Below are 24,515 nucleotides of genomic sequence, written 5' to 3' on the forward strand. Positions count from 1 at the left end.
GCTTTCCATGATGTTCTAAAAGCACTCAAAAGCCACTTACCCACTCCAGCCTACTCCAGGCCATCAAGTTAGCTTGGAAACTTGTGTCAGCTAGGCCACATCTATCCAGTCCTCAGGTCCTTCTCACTGACCTAAGTTTTCCTCTTTAAGTATCCAAAGTAGCATATGAGAAGTTCTCACCTTCTGATTTTACACATCACAGCCTGCATTAATGAGCCTGGCTTAGAAATATACACTAAGTACCTCGGCATGGGCCTAGAATAGTTTATCAAAGCTCAATATCCCCTTATAATTAGAGATTTGTCTTGAAACCAGTCAGCATTTTTAACACGAAAGTAGAATTTGAAGTTCAGAACCTCATGGGAACATTTACTCATCTTGAACTGAACCAGATGTCAATGGGCCATGAACGTGGGAGGGCTCTGGGAGGCAAACAAAACGTTATGATATACCACACAAATCAATGATTCACATCCTTTGCTCTGAAGGAAGCTTTTCATCCACTGACTGCCTGAACTTATGGCTAGATGATTTTTATGTAAACTCTAGCAAGCAATCTAATAATGAACCGGTTAGAAAACAAGAAAGGATCTCAGACTCAGACACCACACTGAGTCAGACCAGAGGTTAGTCTAACCCATTAGCCTGCCATGCATGCTATCAGAGATGCTGATAATGCCTGCAATGAATAAGGACATGCACAGCTACATCAGGTTGCCCAGAGCCTGATACAGCCTCACCTTAAGTCTCCAAGGACTGGGTATCCACCACCTCTCTGTGCAACCATTTCCAGGTGCCTCACCAATTCAATAATACGTAGCATTTGCCTTGCTCAGACTAAGTACAGCATTTCATTTGGATCTAATATCCCCACCTCACCAACATTTAAGATTCCATAACAGAACTAGAGATATTAGAATTCAACCTACTCCTCACCTACTTATTTTAACCTGAATACCAACACGGAGATAATCAGTATCCATACAAGAGAATTGAGCAATGAAGGGGAAAAAGCAAAGAAACAACACAGTACACCATAAAAAAAATACTTCCTATAAGTGACAGATTTAGTAGCAGAGAGTTAGTTTTCATGATGGAATGGATCCATTACTTACCACAAGATCTGTTGGATCTGTTACACCAGCAAGGCAAGAATGTAAACATTATAAGAGTTCATCAAGAATTCTGCTTGCAGAGTCACCACCTTAAAATACTGAATTTTCTGTACTTGTTCACTGTGCATTTGTTACCCATGCATGCATTGCACTAAGTAGATGAGAAAAAAACCTCAACATGCTATGATGCACAAACTAATTATCGCTGCTGACATTGAAGATATTGAAATAACTGTTGCTATTATTTTGAGAATAGAGCAGTGCTCAAGAGAAGGCAATCTTCAAAAGGATTGGAAACAAGCACAACAGCCTGCTGCTGTGGCAGTGGGCACAAATAAGGGCAAGGAAGGTGAAAGCCCTGCAGTAGCTTAGATGGCAAAAGTGATGAAATAGAACAGCGTGGCTAGAAGCATAGAACTCCAGGCATGAAATGGGTTAAATGCACCCCCAAAACTAAAAATCACCTTTAGTTCTGCAGCAGACCAGACGCCATCTCAACACGATGAGCTTAATAAAACTGGACAGATCACAAGAATCCAACTACTACATTTAAGTCACAGATTACCAGCATCCACAAAAAAAATCCAACAAAATTGCCTTTATATATACACACAGAAGGGAAGAATTGCACTTAACCCCTCTGTACATGACACCTCAAGGCCAGTACTTTAATTTCCACATAAACATCAAGTTGCTCTAAACACCTGTCTAGACAAAGCACTACATCAACCTTTAACTAGCCCTGTTCAAATAAGGCCAGTCGGAATCCATTGAAAAACAAGCCAAACCAGAACTGCACTCAGAAGACAATTGAAAACAAGGTACACAAGGTCAGTGTAAACATGTTCTTTAATATCACTGAAGATAAGTTTGCGTCATACTTAGCATTCCAAGTCTTAGGTTACTTCCAAATAAATAATCATTTTGACTAAATGTTTACATACAAAGGGAGCTCTCAAAGCAGCAGTGCACAGTTTAGAATTCCTCCCTGCTAACACATCCCCCAACAAGAGAATGTACAGTAGGTAGTGCACACTGGAAAAACAATCATAACGGAGCACACCTGACATCAACAAACCATTGAATATGATGTTGATAAAGGGGGGTTAGAAGTGAGCGATGGCATGCACTGCCCTTTCAAGCACCACTATTCTCCAAGTCTTTACCATCCTAAGAACGGTATAAAGCCTGGGAATGCAACTCATCTTTTTGTTTCTAAAATCCACTCTCAGCTTAAGCAGTGCTCCGGTATAGGAAATTTATTCCTCAAACTGACATTGCAGCACAATATTCGCCTTCTCCTGAGTGGACAATTCACTCGAGGAAACTGATCTGATTTCGGTAGCTCATTTCTAAAGTCCTTTCCAGTAACTGCAGAAGTAACTCAGAAAAGAAACGTAAAGGTAGGTGGAGAGCTGTTTGTAGCAGATCTAGGTTCACTGTACTGGAAAGACTATGCCATGACAGACTTTGAGAAGGTATATGGTTTCCAAGCAAAACACCTAGCGTCCTATGTGTACTGAAAAATAAAACCTTCAAAAGTAAAACATTTATTCCTCAAAGCGAATCTTTGCCTTTCCTTAGAAGCCTCCAATCATTCTGTCATAAAAATATGCCCAACGTGAAATCGCAATCAAACCAAAAAAGATTTAAACTAAACTACAGAAACCACCAAGGAAAACAAAAAAAAAAAAAGATCAACTATAAGAAAAAAAAAACATCCAAGACTTCCAAAAGAGTTTCTGTAAGTCGCTTTGTTACTGTTTCATCCAAACATTCTCTACAGATACAGGTAGAGCAGCCTGTCACTTTGTGCTTTAGATAAACGTGCAACTGACCTGCACCATGCACTGCAGTGCTCACCACAGAAGCACGTAACCAAGTAACATTAACCCCCTAATACCATTAATTTGCCTCATTACTCAACCTTTTCTTCTCTACCTTTGATATACCTGAACAAAGCTCTGCATCTTTTGGCTACAAGTCAGTAAAAAGAACCTTACTGTGTAATACTGCTGTGTGCCTACTGAAGAAGAATTACAGAAGTTAAAGGATTGTTTCAATTGCTAGCTTGGCTTTGGCAAAACAAACTAGGATAACATACACTGTATACTTTACACATTCGAAAGGGGATGCTGCAACATTTAACAAATACAAAATAAAGTCTTAGATTTCTAGAACTGTCAGTACACAGGATTCCCAAGTTGCTCTAGACAGAGAAGCAGGTTCATCAATTCTCAAGGAAAGCCACATAGTCGGTCAGTCTGGCCAACTGCTGTTCATTTGGAATTGGTGGAACTGGAGCGGGTTCTAGAAAAATAAAACAAATATTGCATCAATGAAATGAAGAATGCAAATCAACCATCCATCATAGCAGCAAGGAAAGCTTAAAATGGAGACACAGACAGGGCACATACCTAAGTTCACTCTCTTAACTACACAGCTTTAACTGACAGACTGCTTTTCTGTTGTCTGCAACATCAAGTTGTCCAAGAGCTACTAATAGCAAAGGTACTCGTAACAAGTTCCAGTTCTCAGCATGCTTCCAGAAAACATGTTGCATATATTGGAATCTGTCAATAATGAGGATTGACAGTATCTCCACTTGAGGAAAAAGAAGATTCCCAGAGCTCTTCAGCTGCTCCTTTTGTTACAAGTTGTCATAATGAACATAATAAATCTAGTGGGTTACCGTGCTAATAAAAAGCATTGCACAGGTTGAGGAAAAAGGCAGTGCATGTACAGCTACTTGTATAAATGCTAGCTTAGTACAGTAAGGATAGACTGGAAGACAAGTGATTAAAACACACTAGGGTAAGTCAGGAATCAAAAATGACTGAAAAACATTAAGATAAAAGTGATGTAATTTTCCTTCTTAAAAGTTAACAGGCAACATTCAAAATGCAGTTAAAAGAAACACTGCTGAAGAAACAAATGCATGTTGAGACAAAACTGGCAAGCAAAAGGAGGGCTTTGAGAAGCAAGATTCTTCACATTGACTTGAAATTAAATCTCAACATTTTGGACACTTCTGGCAAATGTTTTGGGCACTGCTTAAAATGTAGATTCATACGTAAGAGGAAGAGAAGACAAACATGTAAGCAGCCAAATTATGTTTGTAAGGAACAGACATAATTCTCTAGGATTCAAGTTATATTTTGTAGTGCTGATGAAACTCTTTATATTAATCATGCATGTCACCAACACGTGCAAGTAGGAAACAGGAAATACCTGATGAAGGAATAAATCTGTTAAAGGAAGCTTCCAGTGCACCTATGGAAAAATACAACAGAAGTTAGCCCACTGCACTGATTTTAAACAGCCACACACATCAAGCTAAAACTGCATTAAAAAGGGTATTTAAAACTAGGCCTATTCAGGCCAAGGTTTTACTTCAGAATTAAAATGCACAATACTCAACGTCCAATGAATAACATGCAGCTTCAAAACAGACTGCCTCTTTTCGTCCCAATAGTGGGGAAAAAAAGAAACTAGTCAAAGGCAAAAGCTCAGGACTTTGGCTGGTTATGCCTGTCCAGAGAAAACAGTTCCAGCACCTCGCCTGACACAAGTTTAATACGATGTTCAGGGCTCTGAATGCCTAAGAACCCTGCCCATACAGAAGATTCTTTCCTCCTCCTGCTCTTAGATGTTAGCTACATGACAATTAGACTCCTATTTCCAGAGCTGTACATATAGCTTAAGAGAAGATATATCCCTGCCTTCACAGCTTAATGCTTGTTGTTGTTTCAGACAGAAAGCAGTCCTAGATACCACCTTAGGAAAAATGTGTTTTTGCAGAAACGTTGATCCTGCTACTAACAGCACGATAGTTGAACAGCAAAGGAAATAATGCCAACAACTTCAGGTCCTCAGACCAAAGATGTACTAAATCCCTGCTTCAAGTTCAGCTTCTCCCAACAAAAGTTCTCAGATTTGAAAATAGTCTATTTTTGCTCATTGTTATTAAATTGAGATGTGTTGTTTGAGGTCATCCAACATCTACTGAATCAGAGCCAATAGCAGAGAGAAGGAGAAACCGTAGCATATCCTGTCTGCTTTAGATGTTAATTCGATGATTTGGTTTAACCCAGACTGCTGGTAACCTTCAACTAAACTCACTAATTTGTACATCCTACACTTTATAAACATTCCATGTTTCCCAGCTGCTTAAGTCCACATAAAATATGTAGAAGAATATTATGCAAAATTTATATTAAAAACTAGCATCTGATTATTAGAAAACACTAAATTCAATGCCTCATGAAATAACAGCTCCACCTACCTGGCTTCTTAGGCATTACCATACGGGTGGAAAAGTCTGCTTGCCAGCCCTGTTCTAATACACCTGAAAAGACATGTTTTTATATCCATAAGAACAAACCATATATAACTGCAAGAAACAAAACAGATGCACGCTGAGACCAAGATAAAAGCATCTCAGTACCCTGCTACAAACCCAGGACACTTCTTATGGGCATTCAGACGTTTAGTTCAACAAACAAGCTCTTGAAATAACAGCACATGAACCTTCTCATCTTTCACTTTATGTCCACTGGTGAATTGCTTTGATACATCACACACAAAAGAGGAAAACACCAATGGTAAGGCATTTATCCCAATCTACTATCTGCTAAGCAGTTTACCACTATTTTGTACACTTTTCTATTTACCACCACCTATAGTTCTGACCATTTGCAGAAATCTCAGTGATACAAAGTACCTTTCACAGCTTCTTCTACAGGAAGCCCAACGAAGGCTGCAAAATCATCTGCAACTATTGAGGTATACGCCTGAGAAACCAGTCCAAAAGCTCGCCTCCGAGTTGCATCTAGAAAGAGAGAAATGCTGTAAATAGACAGTACGCTACACTCCATAGCTAGGAAATCTGAGATAGCGCTTTCAATTCAAACAGCACAAAATACATTTGGAAAACCACTAAAACCTTAAAGTTCTCCCAACAATTTATTCAAGTCTCAAGGGTCACTGAGACAACAGCTGGCTTATGCCATGAGAAAACCCCTCAGGGACAGCAGATCACCTCCAAATGCAGTTTGGGTGCTACCATTCACAGGCAAACTGCAGTTTGGGAGGCTCAGCTTTAGGTGGCATTCACCATTAGAAATAAAACTTGCCTGCAATTGTTCAGAATTAGACAATCATGAAAAAAATCATTAAAAAACAGCAATTAGTTACAACTATTCACCCCACACCAGGTCTGCTTTGATAGCAAAGCATCTGCAAAGCAGTTCCTAAAACCACAGAAAATTTGTTATTGCAAAACACTCCAGAAGCTTCTTAAGTATCTATAGTGCCCTCTAGTAGCAAGTCTGGTTATCTGCATGTTAATATTACACAGACTGTATGTGTTAAACTATTTGTTTAATGTCATATTTAAAAGCAACTTTTACAAGCATCGTAAGCTTCTGAAATGGCAAACCAAACTGCCAAAGTTCTTGGTTAAATGAGTTTGACCAAGTTGTGTATCTAGTGGTCCATTGTGCTACCACAGAATAAAACAAACTGTATTTGAAATTCCAAGGAGAACATATCACAACATGCAATCGATAAAAGTATGTTGGCTATAATCAAATAGTTTCTGTAGTGAGCTTCTCTTTTACACTCGATACCTAAAATCTAATACCTTTAATCCTCAATCTAAAACCTTGGCAAATTTCTTGACCAGATTTGATGATAGCAATCCCAAGTAGTCACTTGCCAAAAACATCCACACATAACTTCAGGTTATGTGCTACCTGCAGGAGTTCAGTTTGTACCTCTCAGTGCTTCCATGATTGGTTGAACAGTCTCAGACCACTGATGTGCACTGATCGTTGTATAGATTCCTGGGAAGTCTCTTTGCCAGATTCTTTGTCCTACTGACCAAACTGCACCAAGCTCAGCATTTGCCTGTCGTGACAAAAACAGTGAATTCAGAGTTGTCTGTCCTCTACAAAGACCATTCTATACAAACTCATTCCTACTACCTTCCTTTTCCCACTGCAAGCAGATATACATATACTTAATGATGAAGAGAGGAGCACTGGGAAGTCTTGTTTTAATAACTGTCATTGTTGTTATTGTTCCTGACCCATCCTTCTGCCAAAGATTATCACCCACATGAGCAAAGTCTGCTCACAGCAGTTGTATCAATTCAGGCTGGCAAAGCAGCTAAAGCCAAGGAGGATAGTTTGCACTCAGACTGCTGACTGAAGCTGCCAAAGGACAAGCACAGCTTATTCCCTCCTCAAAGAGTTGTTTCCTTCTTCAACAAAGCCTTTACAGAGTGCAGGTGCTGTTTGCATAGTGAAAGCAGCTTAGCTTGAAAGTCTTGAACATGGATCACACTTAAAATGGTATCATGCTCACTGTTTTCCCACTACTAGTTTTAAGGGCTACTTCTACTGTGTTGCATATTGGTCAACAGGTTGAGAATGAACACCATTCCATCAGAGTAACCAAACACCAGTCTGGGTAATTGACTATTATCTTTGATTTAAGTAGCTAAAGCCTCAGAATGCATCTTGGATTCAAAGGCAGTGCAAAACAAAGCGCCTTCAGAAAGTTAAATTTGAGGGTACAACTAACATCAAGTAATAACTCACTGCATAAAGTATTCTGCATCCTCACAAGGAGAGCAACTGCAGCCCAGAATCAGATATTTAGACCAGTCACTGTTTTCCTCCAGCTGACTAATCTTTAACATGAGGCTTTCTAATAAAAACCTCTAGATTTAGAGAACTATGTCATGAGATTACTTGAGAAGGAAAAGAAGCAATAGATAGATTTGCAACTTGGAGACCTTTGGAAGACCAGCATGCCATCTGCTGGTCGTGTGTTCATGGTACAGAACCAAGCCCAAAACTACTTAAATAGAAACCTCAGAGAGGAAAAAAGTCATTGTTTTCAAGCTTACGTGGTTTAGTATCAACTGGAATTTCATGAAGTACTTACAGATTTGATAGCAGGAGGGATTCTTTTCCAAAGGTACCGTGCATTGTTCCTAAAGAAAGTTTAAAAGACTTCTCAGTGCCTTTCCTGAGCACACTTGCCACCAACCTATGTGTACTAATAAATATATACACACATACTAATGCATTGACAAATTATAAAACAAAAATAGAAACTTAAAGAGCATGAGCAAAAAATGAAGCACTGATAGTACTTGTTAATGGTACAAGTTCTGCTAATGGCACAGCTCAACAATATCATATCAAAATTAATTTGAATTAACCTACTACACAACCTCAACACAGGATGGAATTTGCCCTCGGAGAATCGTAGGATGGCTTAGATTGCAAAGGGACCTTTCAAGTTCATCTAGTTCCAACCTGGAAAAGAAGGGCTCGTCCGGGATTTGAACCCGGGACCTCTCGCACCCTAAGCGAGAATCATACCCCTAGACCAACGAGCCAACTGTCTTCACATTCCACAGTGTCATGGACTCTGCCTGAATAAATAAACACTATTTCAATCCAATTTTAAGTGGAAAGAACCAGTCTTACTTTTAAATGTAGCCTGATGGATTATTAAAGGACTACAGTTCCATTCAGATGGACCAAGATACAGATTTAACTTGTTCAAACCGTTAACATTCAATACAGAAAGCTTTAAGTTATCATAGGATAACTTCAGGCTCAAGCAGCATCTTCCAAACTTACTGAAAACAAATGCAGCCTTGAAAAGCTTTAAGTCAATACACTGAAACAGTCAACGCTTTCTGAAGGAAGCAATCCCAGTAGTTAAGCCACTTCTAAAATCCCACTTGTCTCCCTATGATCAGGGAAGTGCCAACACAGGAGAGCTCTTCCTGACAGAGTAAAGGTTGGAAGACTTCATCTGGGTTATTTTCTTTTAAATCCTAATTGTTTACTTGAAGATGGCAGCATTTACTTACATGCATCTTGTCAGTCACACGACTGACTGTTAGTAACCTAGTAACTGCAGGTCAATCTGCATCAGACTAATGGTAACAACTCCAGGATCTGAGGTTAAAGATTAATAAAAGCCACTTACATGTCATTATGCAACAGGTATAAAGCTAGGAGTTGGCCATAAACAAGGGGTGTTGCAATTCCTCCAGGAGCCTAAAGAACAAGTACAAATCACTTTATTAGGCATTATAAAAGCAGCTAAGTTCAGTAACACAGAGCACATCAAGGCAGTTTTTTATACCAGGCAATGGCTGTGGACAAAGTCATTGGAGGTTTATGCTTCATTTACAATAAAAGTTATCGCAATACCTTACTAATACAGCTGTATCTTTACGATAAATCACTTGGATATGCCACAAGTTTTACTTAGAAAGCTTACTTTTTCTTTTTGCCAGAAGAAAAAATCGCATGCTTTGATACACCAACATTCCAGCTCTAGCTCACAGCACCAACCAACTTCATACCTCCTCAGAACCGTCTCTTCTAGTCAATAATGGCATCTCCCAGTCAACTGTTTTGACCCCAGCTTCAGCTCCATTCAGGCTAAACTTCACCAGAAGGATTCTGTGCTCATTTGAACTTGTTAAAAACCCCTGCCAAGCTTTGACACTTCAGCAGGCCTCATAAACCATACAAGTGAGAAAAGAACCATAATAAACTCATAAAATCTTGGAAGTTTACCACCATTAAAAAAGTGAAAAGAGTGATAAATTGCTAAAAAGCTTACTGGGAAAGGACGGCGCAGAAAGGACTCAGAGGAAACCAATGACACAGCCACTTGACTTATTTACACCTGCAACTTACAGGCTCACCAAAGCCAGAAGATGAGCAGCTGAGTCATTAAGGAGGCACCATCCCCAGCTATTCTGACACCATTTCCAGGGATCATTACCCACCTACAAGTACAACAGTCTCTGCGGGTGTTGCAGCATGGAAGCAAGGAAGGGATGCCAAGCCCCTGGATACAAAGTAAAGCCCTACACCTCCTGGGCTCTATCCCCGACTCTCAGACCAGCTGCCCAAGCCAGACAACAAGCCGCTCTGAAGACCGTTACATTTGAATGAAAAAGCTAATTGCATACATAGAAATAAGCTGTAAATGAACTGATGTTTTCCCATTTAGTACAGCAACTTAACACATTGTCTCAGGAGCAGCAGCGCTCCATTACCCTAACTATCCCTCTCCAAACACTTCCCTAATTAACATCTGCATTCTAAGTGCTGTCCGGGTCCTTCCTTTCAAATGGCTACAGTGAGATGCACAAGATCACATTGAGGGCCACCAACTCCACCAGACCGCTCCTGAGAGGTGTGTAGGCACCACCAGAGAACGGCCGTTAGCAGCACCACGGTACCACCTGCATTTAGCACAGCACTTCGCTATCACGATGTGTTACCACAGCCTTGAGAGGAACTCGCACCAAAGCGCGCTCACCCGCCTGCAGCCCCGCCAGCTCCGAGGCGCTCTCGGCCAGCACAAGCGGCCAGCTCGAACCCCGACCCCACGCCAGCTCCACACGCACCTCCAGCTCCTGAGTCTCGCACTGCTCCAGCAGCTTCCTGAAGCCGAAACCGCCCTCCGCCATCACCGCCACCGGCATCCTCCCGCGGCCACAACTGCCTTCCCTCAGGCGGCGGCCGCGCCTGGCGTCACTTCCGTCTCAGACATTACGCACTTCCGCTTTCCGAGAGTTCGGAGCGTCTCTCTCTCTCTAGCTCTCTTATGCTCTGGAGGACTTCAGGGAGGGGAGGGCTCGGGGACGGGGGGGTTTGGCCTCTTCCTCCTATTAACATGGGTCCGGTTGCAAATAGGTGGCTGGGTTCCACTCTTATGCATTGCTTATGGGGTGATGTATGAAAGGGATTACACGTGGACTGTATACTATGGTACAGCCCATATATCTGTGATATCATATATATCTATGATATATATATCTAAGATATGATAGTCGTACATGTATCTCCATCCATACCTCCATACATCTCTCTTATACGTACCTTCTCCATATCTATGCACATATATTTCTAGGAGATCCATACATACATATAAACAAGAGATAGGGTACATACATCCATTTAAAAACGGGATCTCACTATGTATGTATATCCCCTAAGCGTATCCTAGGTGTCTATCTATTATTGCTATATATACAGGCAAAAATGGAGTGGTGAGAGCGATCCACAAGAGGGCACCAGCTGCAAGGGAAATGCATGAAACCCGGGGAGGTAGGAGAGTGGTTTTGTCTTTCTGCTCCAGTTTGCTCCAGTTCATCTCCTCACCACCACCGCGTGTCCCGCTGTCCCCAGCATGCCAGAATCTCCTTCTGTTTTGAGACAGCCAGGCACCCTTTTATATATATATATACTACAGTCCTTCGTTAAGCTTTTGGGACAAGGGAGAAGGTGCTGCTTTCCAGTACTGTTAGCTGAGAGAGCACATCATACATCCCATCTCCATCTCAGCTCCAGCAGGATTCATCTATAAATCCCAGCTCCTACAGGCTGTCCCTTCCCGTGTCAACTGATGGCCTTGTGGGCGCCATCTTGTATCTCCAGACAGTGACCGAGATGGGTCAGCTCAGTGGTCAGTCACAGGGTTCACAGGGTTCATCTGCTTTTTGGGGGAGCTTCTCTTTGATTTAAGCACTAAAAATGTGGCCCCTGGCAAATCTGGACAGGTTAAATTAATGGGAAATCTCTTTGGCTTGAAGAGGATTGTGGTTCTGCTTTTGGCCCGTGGGATTGGAAAGCACTTTAAGACTTGGCTGCCAGCTGTTGTAGAAGTATAAAGTATATTTAATGTGATTTTTATTCAGCTCCTTATGGCGATGATGGCACGGAAATCTCAGAAACTCATTTACGCCCACTATGAATCTTAACGTGGCGGTGGAGACGGGTTTGAGTTCTGCAGTGTCGAGCATCCAAAGGAGCTATAGGTTGCCTTCAAAGGAGGCTCAGGCCATTTCCAAGAGCAATTGCTGGGGGGTGTCGTGGCAGCTCTGTTTTTCCCCTGCCGCTTTCGTGCGCTGTCTGGGATCTGAAGGCACGCTCTGCAATGCTGATGACTACAGGTTTCCCTTTCTCATCTTGTTCAAAAGCTTTTCAGGGGAACAAAAGAATGGTGATGGGAAAAATAAGATGTAACACAGCAATATGGAACAATAGGGAAGTTAATTTTATGTGAAAGTTAAAGAAAAGGGTGGTAAAGGGTCAAGTTGAACTTCTCCACACCCTTCCCCATCTCCTCAGTACCCTGATTTATATTAGCTGTGTCTGACCCGAACGAGGGCCGTGCCTAAATACATTATTTCCTTCCATGACATCAAAGCCTGCTTGACGCTACCCACTGCCATCAAAGGGGACAAACACCTTGTTTTTATGGGCTGTGCAGGGCGGAGAGGAAGCAGCAAGTGGCTGATGTGCCCAGAGGAGGCCATTTCCTACACCCAGCCCTTTTCCGAGCACTTACAGCCTGCAACCACTTTCCCCTCTTGTAACACTGCAGCCAACCCAAACATCTCAGGTCTGCCTTGGGAATGCCTCGACACAAAGATGCAGCGTCCTCTGGCATTGGGGCAGAGCATCCAAGGATATCCCCAAGACTGGGAACACTGCTAAAACATTCTTTTTTCCTGGTCATTAATTCCCTTTCTCCCCCCAAAAACCCAACGTTGTTTCATTTTCATAGAGCACTGTGAATTTAAGGTGCTGCTCTGCATCACATGGCGCTTTATGAACAGGTGTTTACAGCAATGTGCAGTCATGGCATTATAATCAAAGAAACGTGCCTAAACCAGAGATGCTGGAGAGCTGGGAGAGGGGGGACAAAAAGAGGGACCCCGCTCTCTGCTTCCCACTATTCTCAAGTATAGGCAAGGAAAAAGTGGAGCAATTGCTTCTGCCAGCAGCTCTGCAGGCACAGGCTGCCCTTTCTTAACCTGCAAAGGGAAAAGGAGACCCTGTGTGTATTTAACCTAAACTTTGTTTTTATGACTCTCAAGGCATGTCTATGCATTTTCCTGTTTTTGCTTTGCTCCACGGGATCCTCAGCCAAGTTTCTGTCCCCTTCCAAATCAGCCTGGCTCCTGGGCCAGCAATTCTTGCTCTCCACGTACTTCAGTCCTCTACAGTGAAGACATTTGGTATCTTTGAACAACATAACATCTCTTCACCATCCACCATCCAACTCGCTTGCTTAGAAATCCCACAGGTTTTGAGGAAAGGAGAAGAGGAAATGCCTGGTCCAGCAGAGGGGGCTTGAGGGGATGGACAGGAGGATCACCAGTGCAAAAGGGGAAAATTGGGGGGGATGCAGGGGGATCCCTTGCCCAGCATGAACATTTGAGTGTTGGAGTGGGGCACTTGAGGGGCAAACCATCCCTGTGTAGGAGCTCCCCGGTGGTGCCTCTCCTATGGGGGGCTCCTCGGTGCCTCCCTTGACAACCTGGCTTGTGCTTGGGCAGCCTCTAGACAGCTCAGACTCTGCCTAAAGCAACCTCAGACCATCATCCATGTGAGGTGAGATGAGCATCCTGTACCAGCAAGGGAGATGCTCTGGTATGAACCTCCCTGCCAGTTTCAGCATCCCACATCCCAACAGGAGTATGATGCATTGCCATGCCTCCCAGGTCATGCTTTTAAAACTATTAATCTCATGGTAAAAACACCTGTTCCTCCTACGAACCCAGTGGGATGGCAGGAGAGCATTTTGGAGAGGGTAATAAAAGAGGCGATTAGAAAAGCAGGCTTTGATCTGAGGGAGGTAAGGAGTTCAGGCAGCTGTGCCGAAACCTCTCACACAGTCACTTCTCTTTCAGCAGCATCCTAACAAAGAGGATCTTGTGTCCACAATGCCTTGTTACGGCCCCTTCCCAAGCCCTGGCCACCTGTCCATGATGTTCAAGGTTCCTCGCCCATAACATCCAACAGAATCAGATTTCATGGCCCTGACGCTTGCGTCAAGCTCCCGGGCTTTCCTCTCTGTGACCTAAAGCCTGTGCTGCAATGGCCTCTTTGTGTGAGTGGCTCAGGCTGCCAACAGCTGGTTCACATCCAGATGTGGCCCCATGTATGGGGCTGAGGATTTGCTCATGGTGTGGGGACTCTTCAGAGCATCCCTTCAGACGTGTCTATCTGGGCCTACAAGTGGAAATGTGACGCTCATTTGCTCTTCGGATTCTGAGGATCAGCTCAGAGCTGTATCTTGTTGGCAGGATCCACCAGCCAGAAGCAGCACCATGACTCCCAGAATCTATGGACATCATTGTATCTAGCCCTGGGGACCTGCAGGCATTGAAGTAACACCAGTGCAAAGCTGACACAATACTGCAGCTTGCTGTCTATTTTCAGTGTCAGCATTTCTCCCTTCTGAATTTGCACCATATTCACTTGAAAAGCTCAGCAGATGAGGAGCCAACGAAGCAGGATTCCAACCAGCAAATGCCTTGTGCTGCATTTGGTGGCTGCTTCTCCATCTTGCTAATGCAACTGCAGCATGCTCAGTCTGGAAGCAGACCCTCTGGTCAGCAAGCACAGAGGCTTTAATCTTGTGTTTAAAAGTGGTTAACCTCTGTGATTTTAAACAGGCCAGCCCTTCTCGCTGGGTTTGGTGCATGCCCGTAGTAAGGGGACACACTCAGGTCATTACAACCAGGGGTGCAAACACAGGAGCAGGTAAGGGGAAAGCTCAAACCTGAACTGCACCACACCAGAAGGCCAAACAGGACCAGGGCTGACCTTGCCTTCCAACTGGGCCACCATGAGGCCCATGTGTCACGCAAAGACCTCTCATCCTTGCATTATCTGTGCTGTCACAGCACAGGAACGTTTAATCTCAGCAAGACACCTGCAACATTTGAACCTATAATAGCAGAAGCACTGAGGACTGCATTGCATGGGAAGCTTTCACCTTGGCAGGAGCACAAAAAGCAAACCAACAGGTCCTTTCCATCCTGAATTTCCCTGAGTCTTTGCAGGCAGGACTGCGGGGGAAGCACCTCTTGAAACAAGGGCAGGAAAAATAAGCTTAGCTGGTCATTTGCCACATACTTTCCATAAATGCTGGAACGAGGCGGGTCTGAAAAGGAAGTGAGATGGATACAAAGCAAGCGGAAAAAAGCTTGGTGACAGAAATCTAACTCCACCAGACATGCCACACAATAAATATTTCACAGCTCAGGCTTTTGGTCCAAGTCTCTGTGACAGAGAGGTCCTGTCCTACCTCTCCATCCACAACTTCCTTTGCCAGGATGAGAGGATGTCCCCAGCGCTCCCCTCCCATCCCACACAGGACATTTTCCTTGCTCCCCAGGAAACAGCAGGTAAAAGCAGTTTTGCCATAAATTGTGCCTGGGACCTCCTGACATGAAACAGAGTTTGCTTCTCCTAGCAGAAGTTTTTCGTTAGAGAGGTTTGGGTTTTATGGCAAGCTTCATACATTCCTATAGATATTTTGTATCTTGGTGGTTTCATGTAAAATGAAGCTTTCTAAGAAAAGAAAAGGCAGAGTTCAAATGGAGAAGGCAATACTGAAGAGCAGATAGTGTTGCCTCTGTGTTGGGAAGGGTAAGGCTGGGCACAGCCAGCTGGAAAAGAGCCTTGAGGTGCTGAGTACAGACTTCCCAGGCAATTAGCATTGCCATTGTCCACACTGGTTTTCTCCTCTCACTGTGGGTTTTGTGACTTCTTAGTCACATCTTAATTGGCCTGATGGGAGGATGGGTCTGCAGGATTTGGGGAGTGCTGAAGTGGGGTCTGTGCTCTACTGGAAACGATTGGTTTGACATCACTACATCACTAATGGGACAGTGGTGTGGGGAGATGGGCTTCTAGCATGGGCTGGGACTTTAAATCTAAAAGGAGCGTAGTAATCAATAAAGAAAGTTGGTTAAAAGACTGGAGCAACATCATTCAGCATTAAAACAATTCCCAGCCTAAAAAAAAGGGACATACATACTCCATAAAAGAGGAACTGTGTGAGTTTATGATCACAACAGCAGCAAGAGTGCAACTCAAAGCATCAGTGTCTGATCAATTCTACCCAAATGGGTTCCAGATTGACAATAAACGAGATCCCTACATTCTGCTTTTAGTTCTGCCTGTGAGCCAAAACAAAGCATTGCACAAGCCCAGCAAAAAGGGCCAGGCCTCAAGGACATCCCAATACCAACGTCTGTGAAAAACCAGCCATCTCCATCCCAGCACCCACGTTAGAAAAGGTGACCCAACCCAGCCCCAGCGGGGAGAGCCGAGCAATGAAAGCCTTGCTTCATCTGCCAGGCATTTCAAGCAGAATTACCTTCTGATGAAAGCAGCTGATGTGGGTTTTGTTGGTTTTTTTTTTTTGTCTTCAGGAAAGCAAAGCAAGCGGAAAAATATCCATTCAAAATGAAACAGAAAGTTGCTCCTTTTCACCCCCTTTGTCTTCTGTGGAAGAGTTCAGTCAAGTTTCCTTTGCAAAATATTTTTCTTGCCCTTGCAGTTGTTTCAGCTCTCCCGGCTGCTCTGATTTCTTACCACCTCCAGAGTTCCTGTGGCGTTCATTTAATGATCCCATACAGTGAAAGCTGAATGAAAAGAAAGCATAATGTTAGCAAATTATTACCAAACCATTTCCACCTTCTTTGAATGCCACTATCGCTGTGAGTGGCTTTCTCCATAGCAGCCTATGTTTTGCCACATTGGTACATTATCATGCCTGTCAAACCTTGGTGCATTTGGGATGCCATGCCATCATTCTTTCAATGGGGATTGCTTTCTGCACTATCCTTCTCCATCCTTCCTAAAAAAGGTGCCCAAAGTAAGGCAGAAACCAGGGGGAATGGCTGTTTACAAGGATGGATAGTGATAGGATAAGGGGGAATGGTTTTCAACTGAGACAGGGGAGGTTTAGGTTGGATATTAGGAGGAAGTTTTTCACCCAGAGGGTGGTGACGCACTGGAACAGGTTGCCCAAGGAGGCTGTGGATGCCCCATCCCTGCAGGCATTCAAGGCCAGGCTGGATGTGGCTCTGGGCAGCCTGGTCTGCTGGTTGGCAGCCTGGCACACAGCAGGGGGTTGAAACTGGATGAGCATTGTGGTCCTTTTCAACCCAGGCCATTCTATGGTTCTATGATTCTATGATCTGTCCTACCCAGAGGGCAGGAGTAGGAGCTGTGGGTCACACAGCAGCAGTGCTGCTCAGGATGGGACCCTGCTGGAGCCCTCCTCAAGAAGGCATTTTGGTATGGACCCAGCAGCCCCATAGCTCGCTGGCTGTTGATCTAGCTATTTAATTTAAGCCACAAAGCTATTTATTCTGTCAGAACACTGCGCTTTTATTAGCCGTTTATTTACAGTACATGGCATTCCCCACGTGCGCGACCTGCTCTGGAGCACAGAAGGAGGCTATTTATTTTGGAGTCTTGTCTAATTTACACTAACTATGGATCAGGGACCCATAAAAAGGCTGGCAAGAGGAGCAGAGCCAGGCTGTGGGCTCTGGCTACATGGCCACGACAAGGCACCATTCATCCCTCACCCATAAACACGCTGAGATGGCAATGGTCTGGGAGCAGATCTGGACAAGGTGGGTCTGTTTTCTAAGGCTTGCTGCACAAGTAGGTGTGTGTTGGCTGTCTTGGGCTGCTCCATACGCCTGAAAGTGACACTGCTACAGCAGGGAGCTTTTACAAGCTGCATGTCACTGCAGCCAGCCTCCTTGCTTTGTCCATGAAGACACATCTCCAAGTGCCCAAAGGCACTTTGGAGTTCAGTTTCCACCTACTGAAAGTTTAGAAGGGGGAGAGGCGCAGCTAAAATTCAACCTTTAAGAGCAAAAATATAAAGAACATGGTAATTAGAAGCTGTTTTTCAGCATACATTTCCCTCTGCAGCACCCCAAAGCGTTCTCAGGGAGCCCTGCAATGCCAAACTTCTAGGCACAGCAACAAACAATCATTGTTTAGCAGCCTTTTGTAATCCACCCAATGGTTTTTAAATAAACTGGATGGAAAATAATGGAGATTTCAGGCCCTGGAATCCATTATTCTTGCGTGCCAAGAGCAATGCCACTAAGTGCAACAAGGACCCTGAAGTTAATGAAATTCCTGCCTGAGCAAACTTCTGTCATGCTGTTCAGTAAAATGACTTGTGCATCATAAAAGCAACATCACTCAAACTGTTAAAATGCCCTCTGTGTAACGTAAGGCGAAGGCACAGGAGGAATATATTTGTTAAATTACATATAACCAGTCATAAATATATATATATCTATATTTAAGATATATCTTTATTAGGTTACTGGAGGTTGTTGAGTTTAAAGCACGATGGTGAATTGATCAACTGCTGTGCCAGTGATAGAAGTCTCCCGTTTGAATAGAAGGCTGAGAAATTTTAACTGATTTCCATACAGAACAGCAATCCATCACCCCACCACGCCTGGAAAGGCTCCATTTCTAGAGCAGCTTTCTGTGAAAGTGCTTCATTGACAGTCAAATGAATAAATAGCTCAACCACTTCAAAGTCCCCAAAGGAGCATTTGTTTGAAGAAGGCATTTTTGACAACAGCATCCACCCTGTTTCTAGAATTCCTAATAATCCTCCACACTGACTGAAACTCTGCTTTGCGTGAGAAGAGAATTGCAGGGGGGGGGGGGGGGGAGAAAGAAAGCCTTCCAGACGGCTCTAATTAAGCTTTGTCCTGATTAAACACATTTCCAGAGCTGGATTTTTGAAGTCCTACCCTCTGTCCAAGCGGAGCCGGCTGGAAGACTCCCTGCAAACCAAACTTGTGTGCTTTGATGGCCTTTGGATGTCCACGCAGGGGATGGGGTTTGGCTGCTGACATCTCACCTGCTGCATCCTGCACTATGTCAGAGGATGCACGGGACTGACTTCACTTCTCCTGGATGAAGGCTGGAAGGTCTGGGAGTGCACATTTGAAGGGCCGACTGACTCGTTTCACCTCCACTCTCCCCCTCCTTAAGGTTTTTAAAGAATTTAGCTGGAATTTATTTTCGAGATCAGCTACGTGCAGTGCCTGTGAGTAACCCACCCTGCCTAACTCCACGTGGCATTTATCATTTCCCCCACTCCTTCGTTAATAGAGCTGTCTCTAAAAGAACCAACAAGCCAGCAGCTTGTTGTGCCACTTCACACCCATGGAGCAGGTGAGACCAGACCTTCATCTGTGGCATAATTGGTGCTTTCATTGCTTTCGGACCAAAACCCCCAGGATCAACAACAGCAGCAAAGCTGTTGATACACACAGATCACAGAAACAAAACCATTCCCCCTGGAGAATGCTGGTATGCTGTTGAGCAACAAAGGCACAGAAAGTATTTCCAATTGCAGGTTGCTTGGAAGCAATCACTTTGTTGTCCTGATTCACTGACATAAACCTGGAGGGCTCGCTGTGTTTCTTCTCCCAACTGCAGCTGTCACCTACTAGCCCATGTCTGGCTCCTAGCTGAGCATTGTGCAGACCCATGGGTGCAGCAGGGGCCTTGCAGTGGTCCTAATGCATCCCACTGAGAGGCAGGCACCCCAAAATCTCAGCACTGTGTGGCTCATAGAATAGAATCATAGAATCACAGAATGGCCTGGGTTGAAAAGGACCACAATGATCATCCAGTTCCAACTCCCTGCTGCGCGCAGGATCACCAACCACCAGACCAGGCTGCCCAGAGCCACATCCAGCCTGGCTTTGAATGCCTGCAGGGATGGGGCATCTGCAGCCTTCTTGGGCAACCTGTTCCAGTGCATCACTACCCTAAGAGTGAAAAACTTCCTCTTCATATCCAACCTAAACCTCCCCTGCCTTAGTTTAAAACCATTTCCCTTATCCTATCACTATTCATCCTTGTAAACAGTTGCTTACGTGCTCCCTGAGCTGTGGGTTACTCAGCTCTCACTGCACTCCTGTCTCCATCCTCAGACACTGCCCTATTGCTCTGCACACCCATCCTGCAGCTTGAAAAATACGAGCTGTCAAGAGCAGGCAGATGGAAAAACACCAGCAGGAGGGTGGCCAGCTGATATCTTTAACACCTGTGGAGGTGTCAGCTCGGAGAATGGGTGGAGGGATGGACACTGTGTGCCTGAGATCACAGCACAGTCATCTCACCTTGAGCCCTGCTCCCCTTGCAGGCATCTCTCCAACACACCGTATTTTTTGCCAAAGGCTTAAGCCGCTGGCAGCTCTTCTCACAGTCTTCTCAATCACCTCTGAAAATACCTGAGGCTGATCCTGAGCAGATATCAGAGCTCAGAGGATGGTCTTAAAAGGCAGAGGAAGGAAGTCTGTCAAAACAGAAAGAAATAAGAGTGGGGCAGAAGCCTCCTGGAGAAGGTCATGCATGGGTGGTGGCAACTGTGCACCTGAGACCTGGTAATGCCCCAAACCACAGCCAAGGGGTAGCTCAGCCCACCCTCACCATGCCTCACAACCCATCTGCCTCCCCCTCTTTCTGCAGGGGACTAGGGGTGCCTCATTTGTTTCCAGCACAGTTGCCTGTTCCTCCAGGTTTGCCAGCAAATTATGAAGTCCTTACGAGCTCAGTCTGCAGCTGACCATTGGGCTGCGTTAATTTCAGTCCAAGCCCAGGGCTGATTCAGACATAGACTGGAAATGTCCCAGAGGGAAAGTGAGAAAGTGGGTGTGTGCTTGTGTAGAAATGAAAAAGCACCATTGCTCCTGCCTCTCCCAGTCACTGTCCCATTGCATTGCCTTGTGTCAGGCTGCTGACGTCTCAGGAATGTCTGGCTTGCACTGGCCATGGGATGGTCATGGTCCAAGGAAGCCTGCCAGGAGCCCAGCTGAAGAAGGCACATGCTTCCTCTCAGTGTGCAAAAACACACAGATGAAGACAACTTGGAGATGATCCAGAGACAATCATCGAGGGTGACAAGGGGCTGAGAAGCTGTGATCTACAAGAGATGGCTGTGTTTAGTCTGGGCCAGGACAGCAGGCAGAGGGGCACGATAGCAGCCTTCCAGAATGGAAGAGCTGTCATGGAAGGGCTGCTACAGGGAGCTGGTCACAGCTGAGACATGCTCAGGGTGTCAGCAAGCAATGGGTTATGCCACCTAATAAAGGCACTGGGAGTGAAGGTGTTAGGGAAGACTGGGTCTGGATGAAGAGCAGCTGTGGACATTGTGACAACTTGGTCCCTGTCCCTAAAGTTTTATCTACTGCTTCCTTTTGGCATAAAGTCCTTCCTTCCCATCCTGGGCTATGTCTGCCCTGCACCACTGGAAAGCTGCAAACAGACCCGTTCTGGGTGTCCAGCTGTGCAGCTTTCTGCCTCATTTACTGCTGTCCCAGCAACCAGAGAGCTGCAGCTCTTCAGGGCTGACTTTGGAGGACTTTGCAAACTGTTATCTCACAAGGGGTTGTTTTGCTCCATTCCCTTTTAAAAACAGCGAGCACATGCGGCATTCTGTGAAGCAGATGGCCGGCTTGGCGCTCAGACTGCCTGGACCCATCATCTCCCATGCACACACACATACACGTGCTTTCAGCAGTGCTGGGGATCACGACCTTGCAGATGGTCTGGGAGAGCTCAGTGCGGGACAGATAGATGGATGGATGAGGGGAATGCTCCAGGTCATTCCAAGTGTTTGGTATTCCAGGAATCTGGGGGGATAAAGGGCTTCGTCTTGGGAGGATCTGTGATGAAATAATTGCAGGAGTTCCAGAGGGATGTTTCACACCTGCACTGAGAGTCAGCAGTGTGTGGACACTGGAAAAGGTTCCAGAGAGGGCAAAGAAGGGGGTAACGGTGGTTCTGGGAAGCATCGGGGTCACGGATGGGGGCTCGTTTGCTTTTGTCTTCCCTTCTCCTTTTGTGCTTGAGCTTGGCAGCCAAGCAGAAACACACAGACCAGATGTCCAAGGCTGCATGCTATGACCCTTGGCTGCGCCGAGCATCATCATCCTCTCTGCCCCACTCCCCAGGTCCCCACATCAGGGTCATGGCTGGGTTGTCCTGATCTGGCCCAGATCCATGAGGCTGGGTCCAGGAGAGGCCAGCGTGGGATGCAGCTGGGTGGGCTGCTGTCCAGGTGGGTGCAGCTGGGTAAAGTTTGTTTTGCAAAGCTGCTACTGTCCTGAGGTTATTAAAGGCACGCTTGGTGCATTATCTCCTATCTGCAGCTATGCTGGTGGGCCAAGCATCACAGCAAAGCGAAGAGAAGGTGCTTTTTGGGCCTTTAATATCCTAATTCCAAACAGCTCTGGGGTATATGCATGGCCTGAAGTGGGTAACTTGTAAGTATGCATATATGCAGAGATTATACACAGTAGTTTCACAAATCACTTAGCTTTCTCATTTGTATTGCCCTCACTGTGCTTCATTTGTTGCCTAAGGTATAGGTGGAATAACACAAGTGTATAGTTGCAATTACAAAGTGAATGGATAGCCAGAGGGTATATAAGAAAAGACTCACCAGTGCTGAGGATGCAGTCGAGATGGATGCTCATCAAGGTTGAAGCTCACCACAAAAACTCCACGAAGCAGCAGCCTCCACAAAGAGATGCTACCTTAATGGTGGTCAGCCCTTAAATGGGATCTAGGAGAGGTGAGTCAAGCTCCACCCCTTCCAAGAGCACAGCTGAATTACCTTCACCTGTGCTCCTGAAGCTGAAGCATCACTTGCCTCAGATGGTTAATTGCTCAGGCTGTGATCAATAGTTTCCCTTACACCTTGCTTTCCTCTTGCTTTCTGTCTGCAGTGCCTAATGCTGTGGGGCCAAGACACCTCATCTTACCAACAGAACAATTAGACATTATTGGGTAAGAATTTAGAAACACTGTGCATTTTGCTGTTGCTTTTCCAGTAGCTAATATCCCCTGTTTAACTACATTCCTTCCAAAATAAAAGGGCCACAATACAGCACAGCGGGTGGCTGGGAGGTAGCAACTGTCCCCAGCCTTTGGTAAAGCTGCAGCGCTTGGTACAAAACCAAGGGCCCTCTTCCCATCCTCACTGCCAGGAAAATGAGATTGCAGGAGCTGGCCAGGACCCAGGGCTAAATGCAGCTTTGGAAAAGAGTTGAGAAGCTCCTGTAAATGAAACTCGGGGAAGAAGGCTGCCTCCGAGCCAGTCCTGGCAGAGAGGAACTTACCTCTGAATGGAGCTTTTCCCTCGTGTTTTCCTTCTGGCCTCCTTCTAATATGACAGCAATTAAAAGCCCTGAAAAATGAATGGAAACAATTTGGAAGAGGTCTCTATTAGATTTGCTCTCATTAGCACTGCAGGCTATTTTTTCAGCTGCTAATTGACAGCTGCCTTCCATATGCAGTATCAAGGAAAAAAAAAAGGGTACCTGTAAAATTACACCAGGGGTAGTTTTGACCCGGGCTGTCTCTTTGGGAACACTGAGGACCATGAGAAGAGCAACATGGAGCACACCACAGCCAAGGGAATGTCAAATGCCTCGAGAATGCCATGGGTCCCTCGAAACCACTTAAGGAAGGGGTTTCCTAGAATGGGTTTTTTTACACACCTGGAGAGCTCCAAGAGAAGCATAATTCTAGCAGGAAGGCGAAAATCCACAGAAGTGGGTTGGCCAGCAGAGCCAAAGCCTGGATCTGAAAGAGAGACAGAGATGCCTGAATGGATGTCCAGACCCCAGGACGCCACAGAGCGAGCAAGAGAGTTTGGAAACATGATGCAGAGCTGTGTGCTTGGGATATTTATGCAGCAGCAGCCTTGGAAAGGACTGGAAAGCTAGCAGTTCTGTATGCCAGGGCGGGCATTTCACTTATTTGTTGTTTAAACAGATCATTCATGAGCTGTTGGGCTTCCTTTAGCAGAGCCTTCTTGGCACCCGACCCAGACTTGCTAAGAGAGCTGGCTCTGATACTTCTATGGAAAGCACAGATGATGTTCTCAGGTTTTGGCACAGGGTTACTTTTTAGCCATAAGAAGCTTCTGAACTGGGATCTCCTTCCTTGAGTCAAGGGTAAACCCAACAATGTGCTCCATCAAGGTGCCCTGCATCTGGCTGGCATCGCCTTGGATGGGAGCTTTTATCTGGCTCTTCTTCTAGCTGGAGACTGCCGTGCACCAAAGCCATCGATCCTTCCCCAGCCAACAAACCAGTCTTTCCCAGTTGGTGGGAATGGCCCATCAGCGTTGTGCATGGAGCTGCCTGGGATTTATGGATGGCGTGCCCTGTGTGGACCTCACGCCATTTCTTGTAGGAGTATTTTCTTATTGTTGCTTCTCGTTGTAAATTTGCCTTAGCGTGACAAAGTTAATGGCACTGCCTCACACAGATGAGGTGATGTACAGGCATAGGAATAGCTACATTGAGGTCATTGTTAGGGGACTCAGGGGGGAATGAACAGCAACCTGTACTACATAGAGGTGTGCTCAGACAGCCACCTGCCCCACAGCACACCTAGGAGATGTCTCATAAGCATCTGTACACCCTCTGCTATTTAAATAGGCTTTATCCAGCCTCTGGTGCATGCTTTA

At 45.1% G+C, this 24,515-nt stretch overlaps 1 protein-coding gene, 1 long non-coding RNA gene and 1 other non-coding gene across 3 annotated transcripts; all 3 read right to left on the reverse strand.

The window, feature by feature from the left end:
* Window positions 1–1,946: 1,946 nt before the first annotated feature.
* On the reverse strand, window positions 1,947–10,758 carry COPS8 (COP9 signalosome subunit 8). Its single transcript, XM_072342532.1, has 8 exons — window positions 10,573–10,758; window positions 9,132–9,202; window positions 8,070–8,118; window positions 6,893–7,025; window positions 5,839–5,946; window positions 5,401–5,463; window positions 4,347–4,388; window positions 1,947–3,425 (listed from the first exon to the last, which is right to left on the reverse strand). Exons 1-8 carry the CDS (start codon window positions 10,648–10,650, stop codon window positions 3,346–3,348), a joined length of 624 nt encoding a protein of 207 aa, XP_072198633.1. The 5' UTR covers window positions 10,651–10,758; the 3' UTR covers window positions 1,947–3,345.
* Window positions 8,458–8,529, reverse strand: TRNAP-AGG (transfer RNA proline (anticodon AGG)). The gene has a single exon. It is a non-coding gene; the product is annotated as a tRNA-Pro (tRNA).
* Window positions 10,759–16,199: 5,441 nt separating the features above from the next.
* LOC140255089 (uncharacterized) lies at window positions 16,200–22,934 on the reverse strand. Its single transcript, XR_011904380.1, has 3 exons — window positions 22,479–22,934; window positions 20,155–20,330; window positions 16,200–16,614 (listed from the first exon to the last, which is right to left on the reverse strand). It is a non-coding gene; the product is annotated as an uncharacterized lncRNA (long non-coding RNA).
* Window positions 22,935–24,515: the final 1,581 nt, after the last annotated feature.

The sequence above is a fragment of the Excalfactoria chinensis genome, chromosome 7 (genome assembly GCF_039878825.1).
Source record: "Excalfactoria chinensis isolate bCotChi1 chromosome 7, bCotChi1.hap2, whole genome shotgun sequence".
NCBI lineage: Eukaryota > Metazoa > Chordata > Aves > Galliformes > Phasianidae > Excalfactoria > Excalfactoria chinensis.